The sequence below is a fragment of the Myodes glareolus genome, chromosome 12 (genome assembly GCF_982192425.1).
Source record: "Myodes glareolus chromosome 12, mMyoGla1.1, whole genome shotgun sequence".
NCBI lineage: Eukaryota > Metazoa > Chordata > Mammalia > Rodentia > Cricetidae > Myodes > Myodes glareolus.
Genome location: NC_142037.1, coordinates 27201784 through 27222378, shown reverse-complemented (window position 1 = coordinate 27222378; position 20595 = coordinate 27201784). Strand labels below are relative to the sequence as shown.

At 36.3% G+C, this 20595-nt stretch overlaps 1 protein-coding gene across 8 annotated transcripts in view; it reads left to right on the top strand.

Annotated features, from left to right (window-relative positions):
• LOC125392485 (uncharacterized) overlaps positions 1–20595 on the top strand; it is a 55878-nt gene that overhangs the window by 25874 nt on the left and 9409 nt on the right. For 7 of the 8 annotated variants that reach the window (XR_015004856.2, XR_015004859.2, XR_015004862.2 and 4 more), the window contains 4 exons: positions 5702–5817; positions 6059–6190; positions 11363–11458; positions 18981–19044. Coding sequence is in view for 4 of the 8 variants with exons in the window: in XM_085698628.2 (XP_085554754.2) it covers positions 5702–5817; positions 6059–6190; positions 11363–11419 (305 nt within the window). In the remaining 4 variants the exon portion in view is untranslated. Of the gene's footprint in view, positions 1–5701; positions 5851–6058; positions 6191–11362; positions 11459–18980; positions 19045–20595 lie in introns of all 8 variants that reach the window. The other variant, XR_015004858.2, reaches the window with a different exon arrangement.

Here is a 20595-nt window from a genome sequence, read left to right as displayed (position 1 = left end):
TTATTTTGTTTGCCCTTAACATACTCAACAACTAATAAAAATAGAAAATACACACAGCACAGAGTAAGTGCTAAGCAGTTATCTAGGAATATTTACCTGTATACTGAACAAATAATTCCTCTTCTTGTATATCCCTCTTCACTCTCATTTCCTGTGCCCCCAAGTTCAAGTGCTCATTATTTCTCTCCTGGATACAGCGTCTCCAAAGAGGTCGCTGCCACATCTCTGTCCTCTAGTACCTTCACTGAGAAAATTCTTTGGGGGTTTTGAAGATTAATTTTTATTTTTAATAAATATATATTTGTGTGTCTGTGAATGTGAATGCATTGGTGAGCTGGAATTATAAGCAGTTGTGAGCTTCCAGACATGCCCACTGCTCAGGTCCTCTTTAGGAGCAGTATGTACCCTTAACCTCTCTAGCCCTTCATTAAGTAAATTTCTAAAATACTAACCTCATATTAACTGGTTTAAGATTTTCCAACTGCATCAGTATAAAAGTGGCACATAAGCCAGTCATGGTCTAACCCCTATCCAGTTGAGCAGGCCTTTCTCATTGCTCGCAAAGATTACAGCAGACTATCCAGCTATCTGAAATGCCAGTTTCTCCCCAGCTCTTCCACTTTCTAACACTTTAATGATTCTACATAAAATGCTTTCTGTGGCCCATTTCTCTTTTCCCTTCTACACCAACATAACTCAGGCCAGTCCCAATCTGGTAAGTTCCTTCCAAGGTGTCTTGAAACACACAGCATCCTTACCACCTCCTTTCAAAGTTTCCTGAGCCATCCATTCCCATGGATTACATGGTCTTCCTCTCTATTTTTCATGCTATAGTTGTTTGGAAATTTATCTTTTACTATATATTCAACTGTCTACTAAAAGAGATTACTGGTTTTTTCTTTTTAATCTCTGTCACCAATTTTAATTTGAATTCTGGTAAATGTTTCATTCTGTGTGAGAATATATATTAAAACCCACAGTGAGAAATCACATTTCTACTTCTACAATCTTCCAACCAATTGTTAAAACATTAAATTAAAAGGGCATATGTATGAAAATGTTCTTTTCAAAATCATAATAGAAAAAACTAGAAATAAGCTAAATGTTCAGGAATTGAAACTTCTAATAATATATTTCAGAGTAATTTAAGATGAAGATTGTGAAAATTATATAGTAACTCATTTTTAAGGTATGTAAAGTGAAAAAGGATTAAGAGACCTATGAGACAATGATTGAAAGGGAACATGGAAACTTTATCATCTGTTGATGTGGCTGTGACTTCATTTCTTTTATCCAGAATGTTATAAATGTCACTATAATAGTCTTTCTTTTATATTTAAGATCATTTGAAATTAAATTTATATCCTCCACATATTGCAAGAAATATGTATAAATATTTGTGGTCATCCACAAATATATACACACATATATATATGCTTATATTTCTCAGCTCTGTCTCCTACAAGTTCCAAGAAGCAGATAGTACAGTATCAATAAGCATACTGAACTTTAGTCCCCTAATACCATTTTCCAATAACATGGAAACAGGCCTTTTAAAAAGGAATTGAGTTCCTTAAAAAAAAAGGCTTATTCCAGGGCTAAAGCAAGGTAAGTATGAGATAAACAAGTTCTACTTCATAATACAAGCAAGTAAGGAAGTGCTTTTAAAAAATGAAGCAATGCTAACAGAAAGCCACAAGAGGAAGTGCTCCTACTAGCTTCACACAAGACAATTTGAATATTAGATAGTTAAATACACAGCTGAACATTTGAGGTGAAAGGCAATAATGTGTGTAACTTACCCTAAGTGATTCAGAAAAACAGTACACAAATGCACAAATAAAAATACTGGTCGAGTAGTTGGAGAGATGGCTCACAGTTCAGAACACTTCCTGTTACTTGCAGGGGACCTGGGTTTGGTTTCCAACAACCACAGGGTGGCTCATAACCTATTTACCTCCAGTTCCAGAGGATCTGATACTATCTTCTGACCTTTAAAGACACAAGACACACATGGTGTACATACAATACACACAGGCAAAACACATACATATAAAAAAATTAAATTAAAAAAATGTTGCACAGATCTTTAATCCCAGCACTAGGGAGGCAAAGGCAGATGGGCCTCTGATTTTGAAGCCATACATTGAGTTTCAGGACAACCAGCATTATACAGAGAAAATCTGTCTTGAAAAATCAAGTGTGTGTGTGTGTGTGTGTGTTGTAGAGGGAAGTCATAAATAAGAATAAGCAAATACAGTAATGGAAAGGCAGGAATTCAGACCTACTCCTGTAGATAATGAATAGGTAAGTAGGGAAACAGAAGGGCTTTGTTTACAGTAGAATGCTGTGGGCTGAAAATGTGGAAAGGCTAATAGATTGTTCAGTCATTTTGCATCCACTGTATAAACTGTACCAGCAATTATGAATGTTGAATATGAAGGAAACTTCTGATGAGCAGGATACAATCTCAAATGGCTCCTCACAGATTGCTATTTCCAGAAAGGGAAAAACAACACAAAACAAGACACAGCTGCGCAGTTGAAAGTCTGGGCCACACATTGACAAGGTTATCAAAATTACAACCATCAGTGAGTAGATGGATATCATGTATGCTCTAGAAGCGGTACTCTGAGAAACATGCAACAGAATCTGTGCAGTTATCAGCTGACCATACATAATTCATACCCAATTGTGAGTGAACATAAAACACAGAATGAATATCCAAAAAAAAAAAGTATGTAGCTCCCTTCAAATACAGCTTGGAACGGGATTCTTAAAATACATCAAGGACTTAAAAGACAAAGGCTGGAAGTTTTCCAAAGCATGGGATGCTTAAAAAATATATACGTTCAAGTGTAAGTTAAGTTTGTCAAGCTGTCAGGAAATACACTCACAGGAATATAGAAGTGAAGAGTCAGGACCCATGATTGCTGAGAAAAGTTCAGGAAAAGGGAGGTTGGGCGGGGTTGAAAATACATCTATCTGGAAAGAAAGAGAGGCAGCAAATGACATGGATGATATTTTAACTTTTTGTAACTTCTTATAAATTTGAAATTATGATTTGATGATTTTTTTCTTTTAGTTCATTTTAAGGAAATAACAGACATAAGGGGATCTTGAAAACGTTAAATAAGCTAGATGTAGTGGTGTGTTGGGGAGGCAGAAGCAGACAGCTGTCTGTGAGTTCAAGGCCAGCCTGGTCTACACAGTGAATTTCAGGACAGTCAGAACTACACAGTGAGAGGCTATCTGGGGTGGTTTTGTCAGGGTGGTGGGGATATGAAAATAAAGAAAACTGCAAATTGCTAAATAGTTTTTAAACAATTTGCTTGTGAGTTCTGTTTTCAAGTTACTGTTCAAAATGCTTCCTGATGTCTGATTCTTTTTGAGCAATGATGCTTCTACAGTCTTAACTAAATAAGTTAGCATGTGGAAACCAGTATCCCCTCAGATGAAGCTTACTCATTAGAAACAGTATGGAGGGTGGAGGCACTGAGATTTCAGGACATGTTTTCCAAAAGACCCACATTTATCATTCATTTGTTGGCAATTGCATTCCAATGTACAAAAGTAAAAGCCTCAGATTTTAAATACAACTTGTACTCTATACAACTTGTACAAGAGTACGCAGAGCTAAAACTAAGTGGGAGGAAGTGGGCAGGACACAGATGATGAAGCCTTTCTAGAAGACAGCTGGAATTTACGCCCTGGTACCCAGATACCAAATACTACCTAATAATGGGATCTTTAGTCTCGTAAGGTGTAGCAGGTTTGGGGTGTAAAGTCAAATTGAATATTCTTCCAAGGTTTTTACTTGAGTGTAATGATCTGATATTTAAAAAAAAAAAAAAATCACGTTTTTTTCCCTTGGAAATTTAGCCCAGGAATTTGCACCCTCTTGTGGTGGAAAGATAATTGGCTTTCAGTTCAGGCTCAAGAACTGTGTGACTAGATTTTGCTTTCTCCCATTTTAGTGACTCAGTAAGGACTCATGGTTTGCTACATAAGATTTTAAACAAAACTGGACTTAAATATTTTAAAAGAGATCACCACGCAAATTTTATTCTGAGCAAAATGTAGATAACTGAACACTGTTCAGCCATGATCTGATTGCTAAAATCCACTTCTCTTCCAGTTAGGCCTCAATAATGCAAATAAATCATGGTCACTTTCTCCAATTCCCTTACTCTTTAGTACTTAAGGAAGTCTCCTATCAACACTCTTAAGAACAGGATACATCCCCCTTCCTCTCCCTACAGGGTTTCTCTAGGCTATTCTGGCTCTTGCTTTGTAGACCAGGGTGGCCTCGAACTCACAAAGATCCACCTGCCTCTGGTTCCCCAGCGCTGGAATTAAAGGCATGGGCCACCACCGCCTGGCTCAGGGTACATCTTTTTATATTCAAAATTTACACATCAGGCTGTGGTGGCACAAACCTAAAATCCCAGCACTCAAGAGACTGAATGAAGCAGGAGGATAGCAGCATGGGCTACAAAATTTGAGTTCTAGGCCAGCCTAAACTCCATTAAAAGATATATTTTTTAAAGTTATGATTCATCACAAGCTGCTTTATAATAAAAACTACAGCAAACATAACTAATATTCCTGGATTTTAAACAGTTGGGTTCTTTTTTAAGAAAAAAATATCATTTGCCAGGGCTGGAGAGATGGCTCAGCAGTTCAGAGCACTTGCTGGTTTTGCAGAGGCTTGGCTTCAGCACCCACACTGGATCACAGCCATCCCTAACTCCAGTTCCATGGAATCCCACACCCTCTCCTGACATTTGAGGGCACATATGGGATGCACACACATACATATGTGTAGGCAAAACTATTACAGAGAAAATAATTTTTAAAAATCCGTGAGAATTAAGGAAAACGTAACTAAACATAACCCTAAACTGTAGTCACTTAGGAGCAATGACAGTTTCTCTTTTTTAAAATTTCATCTTAATTAGCCTAGTGGCAGGGACGATGTCATGCAAGCAAATACTCAAAAGATGCCTTTGTAAGCAAAGCGCTAAAATAGTAACTTTTATTTTGTGTCCGTTTTAACAGGCGGTTTGCCTAGCGCCTACCAGCTGTAACACGGCAGAATTTCTAATCTGAACATCAGGCAGCATCTGTAAAACAAAAATACTATGTGCTTCCTAGAGGTGTTGTGGGCAGTGAAAAAGTCTACTCCACAAAGCCCTGCATTATCAGTGCCCCGCGACTGTTACTTTCACAGGGCTTCATACTATGTTTGTGACTCCATAATTTACTACACCATTAAAAACTTTTTTTTTCTTTGTAAAGCACTCTAGTGCCGTCCAAAAGATTGTACATCCCCGGTCTCCAAACCAGAACCGAAAGCTCGGGTGAAAAGGCTTGCGGACGGAGGGCGGGTAGCGCGCCTCCGGGTCCGGAGGGAGGGAGGGAGGGAGGCGGCGGGGTGTGACAGCTGCGCACTGGTCGTCGGACGGAGCGTAAAGTTCCTACCTCGTGAAGTGGTTTCGAGGCTAAGGTGTGACAGATCTGTGAGGCGCTGGCGGAGGGTGAGGGCTCGACGCCGGCGCGCTCAAAGTTCCTGTGTAGCCGTGCAAGCCTCAGAGGCACCCTTGGTGTTAGGAGTCCAGTTAAAGGCGGGTTTTGTTTGATTTTTGTTTTGTTTTTAACGAAACGCTTAGGATGGACCCTAATTTGTTTCCTTCCAAAGGTAGAGAACTTGTGTCACCGGAGTGGTGTCTGAAAGGTGAACATCTCCACGGAGGCACAAGGCCGACGCTGGCACACTCACGCACGCGCAGGACACGGGGGACTGGAACCGAGGAAGTGAGAGCCTGGCGCCACGACGTTTAAGCGCATGTGCGGGGCGTGGGGGTGGGGGTGTGTGGGAGTTTTCCGCATGCGCAGCAGGGTCGCGGGGGGAGGCGGGGGAACGGCGGCCAGCTGTGGAGACTGCCCGCGTTCCCGGCATGCCCCGGGGCGGCGGGGTTGGCTCTAACGAATTTGAATGAGGAGCCGCAGCGCTTTCGGCGCCATTTTCGAGTGATGCCTGATCTCATCAATCTAGCGGGACGGAAGGGATAACCTGTGCGAGCGGAGCGCCACGCCGGGATCGCGCCGAAAAATCCCCCAAAAATCGCCAAAAAATAACTTAAGCCAGGAGGCAGCCGGCGGCGCTTCGGCAAGTTTGACGCAGACGGTAAGAGGCCGGAGTGCAGCGGAGCGAGTCTGGGAGGTGGCCGCGGGGGGGACCGCGGACCGTGGGGGACGCAAGCACCGGACTCGGCGGCCGCCGCCCCTTCCATCGCAGACTCCCCAGGAGACCTGGAACTCGGGTGTCCGTCCACCCGCGACGGGGCGGCGTCCGGCTGACCGTGGCGGGAGCGAGCGCGGAGCGGCGTGGGGGGGAGGGGAGGCGCGGTTTGAGCGGGACGCGGCCGAGCAACCGCCGCTCGACCTGTCACTGCGACCGACGGGCCGGCCGACCGGGGCGCTGGGCCCGCGCGGGACAGGCTCGCCCGCGACTCGGGGACAGCGCAGAGCGGCAGGGCAGCCGAGGCCATCTCCGGACGGGCAGCTCGGGTCGCGCGCGGGAGGACCGGCTGCCCGCGGGAACCGGTGTGCGCGGCGGAGCGCGGGGCAGAGGCGGCGCCGACCGGCCGCTCCGGGGTCTGGACACTCGCGTCTAGCTCGCGGGAGGGGTGTCGGGGTGAGACCCAAGTTGGGGCTTCGAGCCTGCCGTTCCCTCCGGGCGCGATCTTGGGAGACTTTTTCCTCCTCCAGCCCTTGAAACGCGCGGCTCAAGGGAAAGTAGTGTGAAACTCGCTGTTTCCCGCGGGCAAGCCCTTGCCGCGACGATTTAACGGTAATTTCGCAGGTCTTCCTCTGGCTTGGGAACTCTTGTCGCCGAGGCGGAAGAAGTGGGGCTGTCTTTCCCATTAGGGGTTTCTTTTTCCTTAGCTGTTGGCTTTTTGTCAAGCCGGCGGCGTCGACAACTCGAGTCAGCCAGTGACAGCTTTAACTGTAGGTCCCCCGGGCACTGGGCTTCGTGAAGAGTCCACGTTGTACCCCTCGTGAGGTCCTGAGCCCCATCCTTCCCCAGAGCGCCCCTAGATTAACCCTTTGCGGCTGTGCTGACGTGATGTTCCGCGGGAGGGTCGCACGGGTCTGGGTTGGGAACATTCTGGAGATGCTCTTGCAGCGGCTCCTCAGTTACTCGCGGAGAGGAGATGGCTCCCTGGGAACCTCGGTGACCTGCTGTCCCGGGCAGGCCCCCTGCAGAGTCTCTCCCTGGAATTTGAGCGGAGCCGGGGGTTTGGTGCGGGTCTGGGAAGACTGGGGACCCGCCCTCATTTAGATCCCTTCCAGGAGAGTGAGAGCGCACTGCGAGGCTTTTCAAACTGTGTCTAACGGAGCTCCCCAACGCCGCACTTCTTACCCCCTGATTGGCTGGAAGGAAGCGGGACTGGGGGGTTTGAATGTGGAACGCGGAGCTGATAGTTCTCCACCTACGGAAAAACTGTTTAGTCAGAGAATTACTCCGATACGGGAAAAGTAAAAACGGAGATTTCTTACAAAGTTGGTGCCTAATAGAGTTGTTTCTTCCATAAAAGCCTTTCAGACCGTTCAGAAACGTGTATTAAAAAGTAAAACTAGAGAAGCAATTTTCAGAAAACTGTATTTCTGCTGCTGCAGTTAACAAGACATATTTCTCTCTGTTCTTCATTGGTTGAAAACTGCGCCAAAGGATCTACGCTGTTTGTTTTTTCCTTTGATAGAAATTTTTCGTCTTCGTCTTCATGTTTTTATTGGATGCAGATTATGGGAAAATTGCTTCTTTCATTTTGATGAAAGTAAACTTTAAATTATCTTGCACATTTTTCATGAAAATTGGATATATTCTTAAAACTTTGAAAATCTATTTTAAAATGTTTTTCTAATTCAGCCATTCACTGCAGTGTTTTAAAACTTTTAATTTACAAGACCTTTGTTTTTTAATTGCAAATATAACAGGTAAGTATATACAGGTGAGCTTATATATTATTGCATTCCTCTGACAAATCCATTAAGAGGAAGTGCATATATACAGCAGTGCATATATGTTGCTTTATTTGGTTAGTTTCAATTAGTGTTGCTTGAAACAGTCGTCAATATTTATTCCCATACTTGTCATTTCTTTTAGCTGCATCTTGATAACAGACGGTGTGATTTTGAAAGAGCAGATGATTTTTGAAAGGAATTTTTATATTTTATAAATAATTGAAATTTTGAGACATTTCTATTTTCACTTTAAGACAAATACACATTGTTAGAAATGTCCAAATGAAAACATTTTCATTTCTATTAATAAATACGTTCTATTTTGTATTACTTTTGTAATAATTATTACTGAACCCACAATCCTTTCTGAATCTGCTTATTTTGGATATGTCCTAAAATTAACTATAAATTTTGATTTAGTTAAAATTTTAGAAGATTGCATTTCTGTTTTATATAATTATATCTCAAGTGCCCATGCTAGTGAGTTTTGGTTTTTATTGTTGGTTTTTGAATTTTAATTTTTATTCAGATTATGTGACTGGGAGAGAATTCTGGGAATGGGGGAAGGCTTTACTTTCCACCAACCCATGCTTTTTGGTACTTTGGTTTATGGGATTTATTTTGTTTTGAGGGTGATGAATGAAGGGCTTTTTCCCCCCTTCTGTTTGTTTTACCAACTTTTTGAAAGAAGTAATGGATCCTTTATTTATTAAACTAATTTACTTAAAGCTTTAGAATATACTAGCAGCTATATAATTCCACAACATTCAAAATATGTTTGTCTTTTATGTTAATGCCAGATTAGAGGAAGAATTCCAGAAGGTATATACCTACTTATTTAACTGTTTTTGTGCAGTTATCTGTGTTTTCCTGTAGAAACTGATGACTCTAATTTTGTATTTTGTTGTGAAGGCTGCAGAGGTCATTTATTAGCACAGGGAAGCAGCCCTGGAGAATGGTGCTGCTGTAGCAGTTCTCCTGGCGCTGCATTGCATCCTACAGGGAGAGGGAAGAAAAGGACAGCTTCCCCGGGAACTTTGATGTTCATCAGTTTGTTCTATACACTATTTCCAATTAAAAGTCTAACTTTAGACAATTTTTTAAAAACTGTTGTCTTTGTTGTACATTTGTAAAATATAGCCTCAGGTTTTTGTATGCGATTACACTGGTATATGTTTTAATGTTTATCAGGAACCACACCTAAGGATAAAAATTCCAAAGTAGTGTTCACATTGTAGATTCCATATTTCCTTCTCTTTTGTGTGCTGTTTTTTAGTTTTGGGGTTTTTTGAAGTCTGTGTTGAGTTTTATTTCTATTATTTATGTATTTATTTGTAGTAATTTAAGAATGTTGAAGATACCTTCAGTATAGAACTATTGGTCAGCTGACTTAGTTTACAGAAAGAAAAAATTAATATTTCTTCAATAAGCTTTCAACAACTAGATTATAAAGTTACAATTATGGAAATTTTATAAAAATTCACCTCAAATCTTAAAAAGTTCCCCATCTTAAAGTGGCTTTAGTCTTCTTTAATTTTCTTTTGTTTAGATGACACTTAATCTCTACATTGATTTCTTTTTAACCCCTTTTATGAGAAACAGATTAGTATGATTATAATTAGAACAATACATTTTAGAAAGAATTGTAAGACTATACATGGTTTGTCCTTTTTATTTTGTAATTACACAAATTTAGAAACACTGTACACTTTACAATTAATTTTAGCATATAATTAGATTTCAAACTAGGACTTGCTGTAACTTTGTGGTCTCAAATCTCAAAAACCAAAGAAAATCAGTAATAAAATACCACTTTATTTCAACTAAGTGTTGAAAATGAAATTAAGCATTTTAAGAAGTTACAGTATTAGAATTCGAAAACTGATAGCTTGTTTTAAACGTGATGTCTATTTTAAAATGTTACTAATATATAATATTTGATTGTTAGTATATATAAATACTCATGAATTATGTAAATACTTTCTGATACATAACTTTTTTATTTTTCTTGCCTGTGTAAAAGATGCTTTAAAGGATTTTTCTTTGAGAAAGGTTTCAAATAATAGAGTTAATAGTAAATACGTGTGTGTTTGTGTGTGTATTTTATTCTTAATACTTTTGGAGGAAAGTTTTGAGTTTAGTGTACTTTTATTTAAACCTAACTTATTTCACCAAAGAAAGGTTGTACAGAAAAGATTTGTTGATGTTTTCTAAGTAAACTGTAATAATTTTTTACTTTTGGAGATTTTTCTTTTAGTCATACACATTATATTTTATATCCAAACCTCTTTTGTGTCTAGTATTTTTATACTACTTTAAAACATATATTACTGTATTAAAATTTAACATTTAATCTTCTATCATTTCTTTGTTGTTTTAAATTTGTGGCCTTATATTTCAAGGCACTCAGATATTTTAGAAAAACTATCTTTTGAAAAATATAATGCAAAAATTTCTTTTAACCTTTCAAAATAAGATTTGAACTGGTGTTTCTTAGACATAAGATGGTGTGGAGTTTTTATTTTATTTTTCTCTATTAAACAATCAAATATTTAGCAACAGAGGAATAAAGGGGCTTTTGGTTTTCATTCTTTTCTTTTCAGCCATTCTTAAGTAAAAGTAGAAAACTCCCACAAAGCATTATGGTTCATATGTAGTACATTTATCCCTTTGGTAATTTAATAATTTGTATTTTAATGTACTTGTTGTCAGTTCAGTTTTTGAGATCCAGAAACCAATGGGGGGAAAAGTTGCATTTCACCTATAATTGGAAGCATTCAAAGACTAGTAGTGGTCTATTGATTTTAAAATTTTTAAATTGGTTAGAACTGTAATAAAATATTTAGAAACGTTCACTCAGGTATAACAAGACCAAAGTTGAAAATAATGGTAATTTGTCGTCATTGATACGTTTAGTAATTTTTAGGGAAAGGTAGTCAAATTTTATCACTATTCCTTGTATAGTTTTTAAGCTATTTGGATTTTAGAAACACAAAGGATATTTTTTGATAATCTTCCTTAGTTCCTTTCAAAGCTACCTCTGCATACTCATCCATAGATAAAAATTAATGTTGTAAAAATGAATGTCACAAAGAGAAATGAAAGCAGAAACTTATCTCATTTGTTTGAACAGGCTTTGGGTGATAATGCATATCACAGGTGTTCTTAATAAGTTATTTTCTGTTTGAATAACATTTTTATACAGGTTCTTTAAGCATTGCAAGATGGGTTAATTTCAAGATTTAACTCTGTTCAGAGATCAACTAGAAGTACAAGAGATTTATATCTGTTGAGTGTCTTCATATAATAATACATGATATTTTTATTGCAGATTTTAACCTTTAGAAGAGAACCAATTCTGGAAAACAAGCTGAATTTCTTTGACTGAATACTGACATAATGCATTGGAACATGATAGAGGATTAAGGTATACTAATGTGCTTTTTGTTTTTTTAAGTCAATTATCTTAACTCTACAGCCCAGCCTGAAACTTGCTAGGTATCCTAAGCTGGCCTGTAACTACTGATTTTCCTGCCCTTACCTCCTCCTTAGTGCTGGGATTGTAAATATGTATCAGTGTGTCTGCTTTGTAGTAATGAATTTTTAAAACCTGTCATATATCATTTTTTTATAATTTGTAATATAATTGATAGTAATGCTGAAACGTTTAAGTCATATAAGTAAAGAATAAACAGAAATCTGGTAAATTGGCTGAATCTAAGTGTCTTGCTTGTTAAAATTCTAGATTTTTAAGAATAGAGTTGGCTTTTATAGTGCTGTAGTAGATCCACCTCAATTTATCCCCTCCCCCCAATAGTATACATGATGTTTTGTCTTTTTTTTTTTTTTCCTCCTAAGGGTGTTACTTCAGTATGCTATGTAAGGTATTTAATTATGTAGTGGACTTTATTTTCACAAAATGAAGTGTTTAAGTCAAGTGGAATTTGGTACTTGGCTGTTTGACAAGTGGAGAAGTAGTACAGCCTAAAAATTAGATAAGATTAATGAAAATATTGTAAGAAAATTTGAAGTATTCCAAGTACTGTCCTAACCAAAAGTCGTGATTTGGTTGAAACTGAAATACCTACTTTCTTAAGCAGAAACTATCTTACTCATGATATTTAATACATTGTTAATATCAGAAGTTACAGCAGTCTAATGATAATATAATAGAATGCTTAAACTTCTGGTGACTGTTATCTTAACATCCAAAATACTTATGATAGTCCATTTTCTAATGTTTGGTTTACTTGATTTAGTTTTAGTTGAGCATTTCAGAAAGTATTCATCTTAAACAATTTTTGTTTTCTAGATGGTGGTATTCTGGTGTAATAAGTGAGTTTACTGAGCATTACTAAGTATTACTTGGTTAGGTTTTTTCCTAGTGTAGTGTTAACTATAAGTTTTAATAATATTTGTTAAATGAAATGAGAGTGGCTGAAGTGTAACTACAATTTTCTTTAGAATTTTTTAACTAAAAGTATGTAAGTAACAAATAGAAAACCCCAAAGGCTTGCTTTCTTAAGTGTAATTTAATCTTAAGAGTAAATTATAATTTTCCTGCTTATAAATCTACTTTTAACTTTAAATGGTGTAAACATTTTAGAACAAATCCTCAGGTGTCTTTAAGAATGCTAGAATATCGAGACAATATTAAAATACTAAAAAACTGGAATTTGATGTTTATGAGATAGACAATCCAGAAATGCTTATCAGTTAATAGTTGAGGTAAAAATGAAATGTTCAAACTAAATAGAAATCAGAGAATTTCTGGTACTTTATGTTACATTGATGTTATATTAAATGGTGATTGTTTCAGATAAATACAAAGACTAGAGTGTCTTTATAACTTTGATCTTAAACATTATGACACAATGGTTTTAATGGGTTAAAAATGAATAAAAACTCAGCCTCATCTTAGCCAATGTTTTCAAGGTTAGACAGTATAAACATGTAAATGGAGTGTCTGGAAAAAATTGAGTTTTAATTTATCACTTTTAATCCAGATAGTTGACAGAGCTTTAATGAGTTAAATAAGGGAGAAAGCAATATATGAGTTTATAGTGTAGATAAAGATTTAAATGCACAGTTATTCCTAATGTAGAGTTCAAGATTTATAATACCTGAGGGTTTCAGAAAATTTACTGTTTGAACACAAATATTTGACATTATCATGTTCTTGTTCTCTTTACAGTAATAAACTAGCTTATGAAATTAGGAATTTAGCTTGTTAAGTAATCTAGTACCTAAAAGCATTAGTATAGATATTAAAAGTTTTCTTATAGTTGATTACTTCTGATAGGGTTAGAGACCATAACTTGGCTAATAATAAAAGCTATTACAATTATATATGATTGTGTCCTTTGATCACCCTTTAAAGGACATGTTTAAAAACTTCAAATTTGCGAATCTTTCCAATCCTCTTAATATGTAGTTTATTAGGTAAGAATTTGAGGAAAGAAAATTATTGTGTTTCAATTTTTTAATTAAATTTTTTCCCAGTGATAGAGTTATATCTCAAGTACAGATTTATACTTTCAGTTAAAGACATTATCAGGGTTTCAGGATTGTCTTTTAAAGAACATTTGTACTGTCGTTTCTATATCTCTTAGTGGAGTATTTATCTTAGAGTAAAAAGAGTACTTTAATAAACTAGGATGGCGTAATTTAATATCTGTTGATGAAGGGCCTTAAAGTATTACTGATTATATAATACTAGTTCATAAACAATTACTTGCATCAGTGGAAGCAAGTTTTCTTTGATAGAGATTTTAAAGTATTGCAAAGATTTGCTTAATAATAGACACAATGTAAATATTTTAAATGTTTATTTGAAGCAGTTTCCTACATGTATATATTTTGTGGTTTTCTAAAAGTAATAACATTCCTAATTTATTTATATTGTTTTTCTTCAAGTAATGCCTAATCAGAACTGATATTTTCTGGTCACCTTTTTTCAATAGGCAATATTTAATTAGTTTAAGGCTTTAAATTTTTTAAAATTGTGGTTTTAAAGTAGGATTTCTGTTCTCAGCACTATTAACCACACTGGACATTTAATATTTGCTGTTTCGACAGTCAGAATCACTTGAAAGAAAACGTGACATTTTAAATGTGATTTCTGCAATTGATCAATCCATTATTATTTCTATATGTCTAAATTTCATAAATTAAATCTTGAATTCCTTTCATAATAAATAAATCTATTCAAAATTACTTGTTAATTTTGTGGGGGTTTTATATGTATTTTTTCTTTCTAACATTCTTGACATCTAAGTGGAAAAGTTTTTTTTATTACTTTTGATAAAAGATGTAGGCTTTTTTTTCAAACTTAATTTACTATATTGTTCCTATTTCATACTTTTAATTTTTTAATCTCAAAACTAGCATTCAAGACTAAGTGTTATTTAAATTTAATATCTAATTCTAATCTGCGTTATTTTTTTGTTTTTAATTAATAGTCAAACTTTTATGTTTTAGGATTTCTGAAGCAATGCTTACAGTGTTGAAAGATGACTCGCATTTAAAGTTGTAGATCTGTAGACAGTATTTTATTTTATTTAAATCATTTTAACAGTAAACACTTATTTCTCTTATAAATTGATACTATGGACTTAACTAAGGCTTTCCCTCTGTAATACACATAATATACACTTAAGATAGATTACACCTGAAAATTTTTGATTAGTTGTGATCTTTAAATTTTTTATTTTATTATTGTGTTCAGAGAACAGCATTGTTTCCAGTCTCTCCCTCCACTTCATCCTCCAGGGATGAAATTCAAAGATTGTGAGGGCTTCAGAGCAGGTACCCTTACCCACTGAGTCACGTTGCCAGCCTCAGTTGTAGTTTTTGTTAACTCTTTTAGGTTAGGGCTAGAAAATATTATAGCTTGGTGTTATAGCTTGGCTAGCATGCCACGGCCCCAGAACATTCCCTGAAACCACCAAAGGGGGGGGAAAGTCATTGGCTAACATCTTAATGCTTTATTATTTATTATTCTAGAGATTGAATCAAAGTTCTTGTACTAGCATACTCTCTACCACTGAACTATACCCAGTGCTTGAATCTCAGGGGTGGGGCGGTTGTTTTTGTTTTTGTTTTTTTTTCTAAGTAGTATCTGAAGTCAGCATATGATAGTGATTCAGTACATGGTGCCTGGGAGGGAACCAGGGATATTTTGTGAACAAAAGTGTAATTTTATGTCTTGATTAGAATTTGTACCCCTAGGGAAGGTACTCTCTGATCACTCTGACAAATGATTAAAACTCTTCAGAGTTTTGGTAATTGAGTAGTTAAATGTAGCCATAGAAGCTGAATTTTGTCTTCTCTCTTCACCCTTCTCTTTTAAAATTTCTTAAAATGATACAAATGGACTTGGCAAGTGAATTGTACTGAAGTACTTTCTTTCTCTGAGTTAGCTGCATACACTTTTCTTGAGTAGTGCTTTTTCAGTAAGTAGTAGGAGCATCGGTGGTGAAGAAGTGTCACCATCATAGCAGTTTTTCTTGTCCCTTTTAAGAGCTGGAGTTGAGTAGTCAGTGCTGTTGTCAGTAGAGTACTGTCAGTGCGGGATAAGAGTGGCCAAAGAAGTTTGCACCCAGGTGGAAAGGTTTTCCATGTGTGGTTTGCAGAATAGTTTCTTTGAAAGATACTTTCTTTCCAGTGCACCCTTAAGAGGATAGTAGTAAATATTTGTGATTCTTGGACTTTTATTAACCATTTACTCAGTGGTGGTGTATTTAATTTTTAGTCAGGAAATTTCATCTGTTAGAGTTGAAAAATTCTGGAAGTATGTGTGCTGTTCCATACTTTTTCTTTTAAGCTAATAGAAAGTAAAACTTACTAGAAGCTAGGTTGCTGATGCCACAAATTCAGATATATGTTTAAGAAAGAAAAGTTGTTGCCATACAGGAGTATTTCCTTTTCTTTAAGGGCATAGATCTTCCTTTTATGGCTTCATATAATGAAGCCTGAATTATTGTTAGTTTCACTATAATAAAGACATCCTAGTCTTCATGTTGTCAGTAATTAGAACCAACATAGAGCATAGGTGAAAACCCTTAAACTATTTTTTATGAGTTCTTAAAAAGATACCATGTTATATTCTACATCTTTTAGAAATTAGACTTTGTAATTTCAAGTAAATTGGTTTTATAGACTTGTATACTTCTATTTGCACAAACTTGCATACCCTACATATGTTGTTCTCCCCTTTTATCTGTATAATTATTGTGCTGAATAAGTAAAATAATGGACTCTGTTAAAGTTCTGGTTTCATTTATAAAGCTTTGGTAGAAAACTACAAGTTTTGTGTTAGCCAGTGCCCTAATTTAAAGTCTGACATTTGCAGTTGTATTTTAAAAGATAGAACCATCGTTGCTCCTTGGTTATCTTCATTAAAATCATTTTTGATCCATCTCCATGCTTAATGTTTGCTCTACCAGTCATAGTAAACTCAGAATATCATTCTTTGGTATTACTAACAAAAATGGCATTTGTCATATTGTGTGTTTATTTATCTGAATTAATAATTGAAACCACAGTCTATTCTATTATTGTGAAATTAAACATAGTCAATTGTAAATTGAAATTGCTTTTTTGGGCTACTACTGTTTTTAATATGTTGATGTAGTTTGACAGATAGACATTAATATTGCACATGTTTAACCTAAAAGTTAGCTGCATAATCCTCTGTTGAAAATATCTTCCACTATGATGGACTCCTGCTGAATGTCTGTGGACTGACTATTAGAATGAGCTAAAATACATTTTTTTCTGACCTGCTTAATCGAAATCTCTAATCCTAGATGTTTACAATTTACAGTTTTTACAAGCTCTAAAGGATTGCCCCTCCTCTCTTTTTAAGGAGCACTGCAAATGAGGCAGGACAGTGGCAGGGGTGGGAAGGATTATTCATACCAAACCATTTATATCTGGCCCACCCAACCATCCCCAGCTATTGGTTATCTTGGATCTAACAAAGTTCAATATCTATTTAGGAATCTTATCATTTCTACAACACTTCTAAGTTTTGGTATTTCCTCAGTCGTGTGAAGAGCAATCTGTTTTCACAACTTTCATTTTTGTGAAACTGTTTTGGGACAAATTTTGTCCCTATGTTAGATACACACTTGAGAGCAGAAGAGATGGATCACTTGAGAACTGTTGGAGAGATGGCTCAACTGCTAAGCTCCTGCAGTGGATCCAGCTTCGGTTCCCTGAACTCATGGCAGCTCACAGCCCTAGTTCTAGGGAATCTGACACCTTCTGGCCTCTGTGGGCACCAGCCATGCAAATAGCACATAGACATACATTCGGGCAAAGCACCCATACACATCAAGAATAAGATAAAAAATAAAAACATTAAAAAATGTTCATTTCTACACAGGAGTAGTTATTTTTCTTAATTTTTATTTTATTTTATTTTGGTTTTTCAAGACAGGGTTTCTCTGTAGCTTTGAAGCCTGTCCTGGAACTTGTTCTCTAGACCAGGCTGGTCTCAAATTCACAAAGATCCCCCTGTCTCTGCCTCTCAGGTGCTGGGATTAAAGGCATGTGCCACCACTGCCCAGCCTTAAATGAATTTTTCAAATGTCAGGGAAAATACAAAAGTTTTTATTTAGTTTGTTGAGCATTTGGCAATGTCATAGTACTGTTGAACTTATAGTAGGCCCACCCCATTATATAATGTGACATAGTCTCATACACTGCATGTGTATATTATTCTGAATGACTGAATTCAGAAAAAAATAAACCTTTGAGAAAAATACGCATATGTTTAACAGTTAAATTTGTAATTATAGTTTAAAAAATGCATGGAAAATAAATACAAAATTCAAGACTGTAGTTGCATCTTTAGAATGGAATGAGATCTGAGCTTGGCACATCAGGATCTTTATGTATAATTGGGATATTGTTTAGATTTCAATAGAGCTGGATTTTGGGGTAGAGATTTATGTTGGGGTATAGATTCACATTGGTATTATTGGAGTGGGGGATTGGTGGATTTTGAAATAGATTATTTTGAAATAAAAAGAAATGCTGACCCTTTTGTGAGAAAGTAATCTGCAATAAATATATACTTGGAATGCTCTGGCAAAAGCATAAAGATTTTGTGTATTCTTTCTATGCTGTATCTTGTAATAAGTACTTGTATGTTGCTATGTTGACATATTCCAGTAATCCCAGCACCTGAGAAGATGAGGCAAGAGGATCTCAAGTTCAAGACCAGGCTGGGCCATAGTAACAAGACTGTCTTAAAAAATAAAAGCACAGTTTATAATGTCTCACAGAAGTAAAACACTGTGACTAGCGAAGTTACTGGTATTTTCTAAAGGCAGGGCTTTTATTTCAAGGGTTTTGAGTCCTTTCTCTGCAAGGTAAAGTACAGCTGTGAAAATAATTTCTTTATCACTTCTTTCACTTTTTGCTTCAGACAATTTCTGAACAATATTTTCTTTTGTTGTGGTCATAGCACAAATGTTTTATTTCCACTGATTTTTTTTTTCAACACATTTTAAACTCGTGGTTTTCTACATTGTATTAGAGTTCGTGTAGACTTTGTGTGTGTGGGTGGGTGTGTGTTGTAAAGGGAGAGAAGGGGAAATATCTTGGGATGTGATCTTGAATTGTAAAATTATAAAATACTTGGAATTTTATGATGTCTTCAGAAACTCAGCATACTCCAAGTGAGACACCAAAGCGGCAGTGTTAGCTACACTTGACACACTTGAGTTTTAAATAATTCAAAAGGTAGTTTTAGTGGGAAAGTACATTTTACAGACTTAATGACAATATACTGGTTTGAAATCACAAACTGCGACAAGTTGTAATCTGTGATTATTGTGTAAGGTATAAGAACCAGAAAACAGTGCCAGCACCAGTTGAAAATGCTTTTGCTTATGTAATAAGCTCAAATTTTAAAGTCTTCACTCTTTTTTTCCTAGGTTTAATAATGATAAAATGAAGATACTACTAAAACAGTCCTCTAAATAGCCCAACAATTATTTTGTAAGTATTAGTTTCTAGCTCCCTCCTCACAACTATTACTACAAAAACTTACTGTTTGCTATCATGTTTCCATTCATTTCTGATTTTTCTATCTATTCTAGAATAACTTAAATTTCTCCTTAGCTCACTATTTATTGATGTTTGATTTTAATAGTTTAGAGCAAGAATTATTTCATTGCCTTAGGCAACTTGATTAGTGTAGAAAGTATTTTACTAGTGTGGAAAGTAAAGGCCCTGTTATCTCCAAGTGTGAGAATCACAATATTAAATCATTTCTCTAAAGTTTACAGATAAGTAAAGATCGTTCTTAAAGGTGTACATATTTTTATTTTATATGTGTGTTTGACTGCATTTACATATCTGTACTGTGCCTGGTGCCCATGGAGGCCAGAAGAAGACATTAGATCCCCTAGAACTCCAGTTCTAGGGTGTTGTTTGTGAGCCACCATTTGAGTACTGGGAATCCTGGTATCTATCCACAAAAGCAAGAAGTACTCTTAACCAAGGAGCCATCTGTCTAGCCCCAGTAATGGTATTTTTTATTATCATTATTCAAGCTTATTGATCTTAAAGTTTTATAACTTGAAAATAAACTTCTTTGTGAGAAACTTTTTACATTTAGCTCTTAAAATTTCAGGAGATAGGGAAAAGAGCAAAAGCAATTGCTTTTCTGTCTGCACTTATGAACAAAAATATACACACATTTGTACACATTAAAATTTTTCTTAACTTATTTAAATTTTGGAAAGTTTATAAATTACAGCAGAATAATTCTAACAGGTTAGCTGAAATTAATATATCTCTAGAAAAACTAGCATATTGATAAGCCATATTTAATGCTCACAGATAACTATTTCTTTGCAAGTATTCAAAACTCTAAAATTGCCAGGTGGTTTGGCACACACCTTTAATCCCAGCACTTTAGGCAGAATAGGCAGAGACAGATGGATCTCTTTAGGTCAAGGCCAGCCAGATCTACAGAGTAAGCTCCAGGAAAGGCCCCAAAGCTACAGAGAAACCCTGTATTTAAAAAAAAAAAAAAATCTAAAATTAACAAAAGCTTCGTTGAGCTAATTTTGCATCTCTCAAAGTTAGACTCACGTTTCTAATCCTAATGGTGTTAAGAGTTGGGTGACCCAGTTTAAATGAAAGTTAGTGTGTCAGATTCTGCTTGTCCATTGCTTCACACATTGCATTAGTAATCTAAAACTGGTGTATGTTAGATGACTTCCGATCAAGATGATCAACCATTCAACTCAAGTAGTGAGGATGGAATTATTTTGGTGGGGAAAGTGGGGTGGTAACATAGAGGACATAAGTTAAATATTGAAAACTTTGTTTTACTAGCAGCAAAATCCTACCTTTTTATATAAAAACTGTTTTTTCATATTTTTATCTCTTGGAAATTAGAATGGAAATATTTGCAAATCCCTAAAGATTCCTACACAATCCAGGCATGGATTCCTTAACTGAAACCTTGGAAGTTAGCTTCAGCCTTCCTTTAACTTAAGTTACTAAAAAAGACAGTTTTCTAGTTGATACTATACTCCT